The 7256-nt window shown below is 35.0% G+C and overlaps 1 protein-coding gene across 1 annotated transcript in view; it reads left to right on the forward strand.

The window, feature by feature from the left end:
• AGMO (alkylglycerol monooxygenase) overlaps positions 1 to 5892 on the forward strand; it is a 187727-nt gene extending 181835 nt beyond the window's left edge. Inside the window, 1 exon segment of the mRNA XM_065831932.2 lies at positions 2275 to 5892. Coding sequence (XP_065688004.2) covers positions 2275 to 2355 — 81 coding nt within the window. The 3' untranslated portion in view covers positions 2356 to 5892.
• Positions 5893 to 7256: the final 1364 nt, after the last annotated feature.

Raw genomic sequence — 7256 nt, forward strand, 5'->3', positions numbered from 1 at the left:
ACAACATGCGGTATGTGGTTTTTCATTCTGGATGTAATAACTGCAATTTGAAATACGCCCCCACAAGCATTGATTGCATGCTTTAAGAAATTCACAATGAAGAATTTCATTAAGAAAGCAGAAGCTGCATCACTCCATTTTAAAAAGAAAAATTCACCTGAGATGTTTTTTTCATTTTGAGACTATAATAGCAACAGCCATCTTTAGTTGAGGACATTTCCTGGGGCTTAATGGCCCATGGCTGTGCTTCTTCAGGTGATCATCATCTCCCAGCAGCCATTAATCCGCTACAAATGCCCTGTATCTCAGTCATTAAATGTGCTTAAACATGCTGCTTCTGAAAATGAAATACTTCTATATTTAATGCTTCTTCCAGGAATAGGAGTGATCTTTCTGAGGTGAGGAATGAAATTATTTTAGTAATGTGTCAGAAAAGTACTAATTATGACAAGTGGATGAGATCTGTTTCTGGAGATAGCACGACAAATATTTTTTTCTGCAGTAAGAGCATGTTATATGGAAGTCATCATTTTATGCATGTCATGATTCACACTCATCCAAATTATGTAACAGCCAAATAAGAACTACAGATAGTTATTTGTAGTTGTTTTTCTTCTATATGAAGCATCTTAGCATAGAAATAAAGCATGTTACAAAATATGGAGAGTATGTGCCTGCAGCACTGCTTAAAAAATCTTTCCATTCCACAGCTATAAAATAGAGCTATGCAGTTTTACAAGGTGTTTGTGATAATGCAAGAGAAAATAGTTAAAGCTTTCATACCTAGAGGTCTGAAAATCTTGCAAGTCTTTTGGTGTGAATTTTATGAGTTTTTTTCTTACAAATGGGACCACAAATACAGCACCAGCAGTGTCATCAGAATCTTTAAACATGGTAGACAGTATACCCTTGCTCAAGTAGAATGAAAGCCTCCAATGAAAATCATTGAATTTGTCTTGATAGGGTTGAATGGGGATTGGATTTTTTTTCTTTTATCAGATTGGAATTCTACTTAGTGATTGGGTTATTTCCATCTGGTTCTACTAAGTATGTAATGTATAGATGACACAAAGCCTTTGTCTGTCCCAAGCAGGTTGTGAGAGGGATCAGACCTGATCCCATCACGTTCCCTTCAATGAGTGCAAAATGAGTATCTTTTAGCTTTTATGGACATTTATTATTTATGTTGAACATTCAGATCTCATGTACTTTGGCGAGTGACTGTTTGGATGAGGACAGATGTAGATTTTTGAGCCATATATTGTTAAATGTTGAATGATATTGATGTTAAAATTTGAGCTCTCCTAGTCAGTATCTTTTCACTGCAGATTAACCTGAGAAAAGAATTATTATAACCTGACCCCAAAGTTACTTTTCTTTTCAATTTTCTCTGTCCCTTCAAACAAACAAAAAATCACCTGAGCAAAATATTTTTCTGTATAAATTAAATGTTTTGTTTAACTCACAGTAAAAAATTCACTTCAGTGAGCCATAACAACTGCCTTAATTTTGCAATTTTCTAAGGTAGAGAAATTTTTCTGTGTGAAAGACAAAGGTTTCTTTCAGAAAATTTAAAATACAAAATTTCACATAAACATGTGCACACACTTTTTTCCTGCTCTCTTTCTTGTTTTTCGGACAAGGCTATTACAAAAAAAAAAAAAGAGAGAACATAGAGCCAAGGACAAAATAAAGGGTATTACAGGTTGTTTCCAGTCTAGTTTATGTCTCATCATAAATAGCGGGTTGTGGAATAAGTCTTATACTAATCTACTGTACTGTGACTAGCTTGAATATGCCTTTTTGCCACAGATTCTATTTAAAGCTACTTTGGGTATTTGTACCCTACCATGCAGTTTACAATGTCAGCATTGCTGCAGACAATTTGCCAAAAAAACAGTTAACATTTTTGCACCTGCCTTCTGTCACAGCTAGTGTTATTGTTGTCCTGATTTTTTATATATGACTCTCAAGTACTCCAAATCCAAACTCAATTACAAAGTAGGGAGGATCATGCAGACTTTGCCAGTTATCTCATTTTGGTACCATTCAGAAAGAACAATTTCAGACAGGAATGTACACAGTAAAAAGTAGTAGAAAAAAGAAAGCATACATTCCTGAAGTGAATTTATCAGTATGCCTAGAATTCTTGTAATAATTTTTCTAATCTGGAGCTCTGTCTTTTCAGCCATTCATTATATTTGCAGAAAAGTATAACTAAAAAAAAAAAAACACAACTATATGATATTTCTCATTTAAAATTCTCTCTCGTAGGTCTTGTTTTCTCTCTGTGCTGCATTCTGGGTAATCCAACTTATGAAGCGAATCACTTCATCTGAAGATAAACATCACTGAAAGAGCAGATCTAACGTCACTTAAATTATGGAAACAGCACTTTGGAATAACCTTGTAATTTCCTTGGAATTAGTCAACCATTAACCTTACAGAATCAAAATCACTTCACTTATCATAGAATTGTATGAAGGTTTGAAAGATTCATTAGGATGTGTATTTGTTTTTATTTGATTTTTAAGAAGTATTTAATTTCCCTCCAATTTAAATAAAATGTTAGTTCATAACATATTTTTCCATTCAATGGATTACAAAGTCTTCAAAATCATGTAAAACTAATCATATTTTGCAGTGATTTTGTTAGTAGCTCTATGTGAAAAGTAGTTTTCACAATAGGAATAATTAATATCATATTTGTTGTAACCTGGTATAAAGTGACTGACTGACTTCCTATTGAGGCTAAACATAAACATATGTGAATGTCAGGTTTTCCATAATGATTGAATTACACTAGAATCTCTATGTCATGCCCAATTCAAGGCATACATACAGCTACATGAGTAGTCGAGGCAAGGAAATTATTAAAAACAGCATGATAAAATAACTTGAACTGGTATGAGTTGAAACATCTTCAACAAAGTTGGCTGATGTATGTGTTGTATAATGCAGGTTTGCAGTTTAGTTTGAAGTATTTAAGGAGTACACCTGTGGCTGCCAACTTTAGATGCTGATCAAGCCAGCATTTACACATGGGTATTCCACTGACTGTTACTCACGTGACAAAATATTTGCAAGGCTGGGTCCTTAATTTCTGGTAATTTCTCGCTGGGGTGACCTCAGGAGAGATGCATGTCTTGTCTTTCAGGAGCTGTTGGAAAGATGTTTTGTATTAAGATAGGAAAATTAAATACAAACGGTAAAGGGAGTCTCCAAACAGCAGGACTGGCAAAAATACTGGAGCTAGGTTGTTTTTCTTTCCTCACACTCTTCCAACTTTTTATTTGGCTCCAAGACTTTTAGAAGTGCTTAAAGTCAAGTAGCTAAAAAATGTAGGCTGTTTTGCATGCTTCAAACTAGTAATAATAACTGGATTAAAAACGGATTTAATTTTGGGTTGGGTTTTGTTCCCATTCCATTTTACTTTAGGATGTTGATGACATGCTAACAGACATCTCAGATTTAGACAGAGCGTACTTTTAATTAACCCGTATTTTCAGTCTCTGTCTGTAACAGATACCACTGTCTACACAATTGGATGTTTCCAATAAAATGACAGAAACACAGTAATGTTATATAAATAAAATTGATCCAATTCCCATTGATAGTACTAGATCAATTTTAAATAGTTTTTTACTTTAAAACCCAAGTTTTAAGTTAGTCCATTTGTGTATCAAATGCCTTGTGCCTATCACTTTAGATTGTGCTCAAAGACCTTGAAATATTTGACTGAGAAAGCAGGTGTTAGTTTGATTAGAGGTAGTAATACCTGGAATGCAAAGTAAGGATAATACTTTCCTAAACTGAAGCTGTGTTTAAACAGAGGACTTGTGGATCTTCTTCACTTTACATAATGAGAATATTAAAAAAATTGGCCCAAGGAAAACCTAAGAGAAATCAGATTTAAAATACTTGTTAAGAAATTTAATTAAAACTCTTTTTCATAACAAGGTAGGCTTCCAATGTCTTTTTAAGAAGTGTATAAATAGTTATATACCTCTGAGTTCAAGAGCGGAAACATAACCTCTTGACTAACACTCTGATTTGACAGCCAGAAGCTTTCTCTGGTACTGTCAGTTCTGACCAAAATTTACCATCTGTTTGCCTGAATTTCCATGTCTGTGGAATGGGGCTGATGGCAATACTGATGGTTTCTCTCACCTTAATGAAAGTATTGCATTTGGGATCTTTTTCTTACGACACTGTTGTAGGATATTTAAGAAAATTACAGGATCTGATTACAGAAGAACAGCACAATCTACGAACTTCTTATGTGACCCCATAAGTTAGTGTATGTGTACTTTCAAAATTTGTAATAGTGACATCAACTTCACAGGAATATTTTGAGGTCAGTTTAATGTAATGACTATGTAACATAATGAGTCATATTGAAAGTCACTTTCCTCATCAAAATGAATCCTCCAAAGAGACAGGAATAGGGTAAAGATTTAACATTTTCTGCATTTAAAAAACTGCAATCTTGGAAGGACAATAATGAAGATCTGAATTAAATTAAATTAATTTAAAAGATATACTAATGAATGTCATTTTTTTATATGAAGTAATGTAAGTAATGGGATTTCAAAGGTAAGGTTAGTTTAAGATGTAAATGTTCTACGTAAATCACCAGTTTCTCATTCTAGTAGTTTTCTACAAATAAATTTAAAAATACAGATAAACTAGTGACAAATATAAAAGTCACAGTAGTTCAACTAATATTTTATCTGAAAAAAAATAGTTATATGAAGTTAATTCTAATAAATATGCAAAAATCAGGCACAAGAAAGCAAGTGTACTCCTGTTACAGCCTAATCTCTTGAAGATCCTTAACTCTACAGAAACCATACTTTCCTACCTTGAAAGTGTCTCATTTCTCAGTCCGATGGGAATCTGGAAATGAAACATTCCTGAGTTTCAGTTTTTCAGTCCTGGTTTGGCCAAATGAAGGAAGGGCTCTACCCATTAGGAATGTCGAACATCTAACAGAACTGCATTCCTTATAAAAAGTGTCTGATGAAGGCAACCTAGTCATTAAAGTAGAGGCCAAATAAATGTCCTTTTTTTCCAAGGGTTTTTAAATCCCAGTTTCCTACTTCCAAGGACTTGCCATTGTGTATAGGTTCTTTGAAAGTAAGGTGCAGGAGAGGAACGACGTTCTTCATATTGCATACTGAGCAACATAGAGTGTTACAGACTAGAAGCTAGGGTTTGCGTTTCCCAGAGAAGAGTGAGTTTCAAGGACAAGCTCATGGAAACACTCTTGACTGCATCATTCTCCCATTAGCTATGTGATAGGTAGCTGTATCCCTGGCAACTGCCTTGTCATGACTTTTTTCAAATATAAACTGTTTCAGTATTTCAGGAAGCTAACACTGGATCTAAGTACTGGATCTAATTCATACTGCCTTTATAGCCACTGCGTAGAGTGCAATAGTCATCCCCAAGATCTCTGGTTTTGAGTAATAATGACTAGATGGCAAATGAATTGAATTATGTGCAATTAATACATTATATACAGTTAATTGAATGATTTGAATGCTAAATGCAAACATTTCTTATTGCTAGGATATATTAGTGATATTTTGGTAAGCCACCCTTCTCCCCTCACCTTTTTAATGATCCATTGTTTATTTCTTTAGAGTTTGACCATGTTGTGTGGTTTGAACAAATGTATGACATCAAGTGAAATCAGGTAAATTCTGTGAGGAAGTTGTTGAAGAAAATACTGATGTAGACCTAATAGATTTTGTGCAAGCAGCTATTTTTCTTTTAGAGATACACTGTTTCATGTATCTGCAAACAAATACATTCTGCAAGCTAAAACCCTAGCTTCACATGTCTAAGTGAGAAACATAATAAATAACATTTGTAATATTTGCAGTATTGCTTAAGACTTCCTTTTGGTTTGTTTGTCATTAAACTCCCCCGTGGCACACCTTGGGGGAAAAATGTAGATAAACAAAACATTTTTCAGTAAGAGTGTTAAAAAAGTGACTTGCTCTTTCCAGCTACTGTAATGTCACATCCCTACACATGGCCTTTCCCATACTGTCCACACAGCAATATCAAATTACTGAAAATCCAGAAGTAAGCAGCTGATTCTTGTGTTCACTTGAGACCTGACCCTGCACTATATAAGTCACTGAAAAAATTGCTGCTGACCTCAGGATTGGGGCAGAGCATTCCCTGCATGGAAAAAAGAATGATGCAATATTTACTGCAACTCAACATTTGGTACGATGCATGAATTGAAAATAACACAGTTGCACAATTACTTGTTCCTGTAAGTGATTAACATAGTGTTCTTTGTGATATATTAAAATCTGAGCCCTTTGATGGATAAATGATGACAGTTAAGTTACGCATTACAAATACAAAGAACTCAGGGCCTTTTCTCTTGTCTTTCTTGTCTCCAGTTTTCTCTCAAGTCTGTGGAATTAGGGCATCATTAACAAAACCGTGATATAAAAGGAGGTGGTTGATCAGATACTGTAAAGCTTCCCTTTTACAGAAAAATTTCTGTGAGCTTTCAGGATTTTATGAGATTAGACATTACGAAACTGAATGGCACCAAAGGTAAGTGTTGTTCAGGCTTCTTTGCTCTTGTGCTAGAAAGAACTATTGTTCAGTGATGGAGTTCATCAAGAAAAGCAATAATGCTCAGGGAATGCCAACAGCATTGCCACATCTTGCAATAGTATGCAAGCTGTGTTGCCCGTAGTTGAAGTTTGTCTTTAAAATCTGGCTCCTGGAATCCTGTGACTGCTGATTTTCTTTTTTGCCTTTTTTTTTTTTTCCCCCCTTTTTCTTATTTGCTTTCTTTAACAAATGTTTCTGACTGCTGAAAACAAGAGCTCTAGAAGTTTCAAAATCTAAGGAGGCAAACAGGAAGATCATAATAGGTAATATTTTAAAATATTTTCCTTTTTTAAACCATCCTAGTGATTATATGAGGCTTCACTCATGGTGTTTAAACTCTAGGGATTGCTAACACTGAATGGGAAAAAACTCTTATTGGTCTACCCCTTTTTCTATAAAACCTCTGGTTCCAGCATAGGTATATACAATAGCCGTGAGGCAGAGTTTTGCTGGGTTTCCTGGTTCCCTGCTGGTGTTTGACCTGTTCAGTTTGGAATTAAAACAAAGTGGGCCACAGAGCTGCCTCTCTGAGGAACCCCCCCACCTCAGTAACTCTCAGCACTTGCAGACCTCTGCCACAGTGTGTCGTGTTGCCCGGCCCTCCCAGC

The sequence above is a fragment of the Patagioenas fasciata genome, chromosome 2 (assembly GCF_037038585.1).
Source record: "Patagioenas fasciata isolate bPatFas1 chromosome 2, bPatFas1.hap1, whole genome shotgun sequence".
Classification (NCBI taxonomy): Eukaryota; Metazoa; Chordata; class Aves; order Columbiformes; family Columbidae; genus Patagioenas; species Patagioenas fasciata.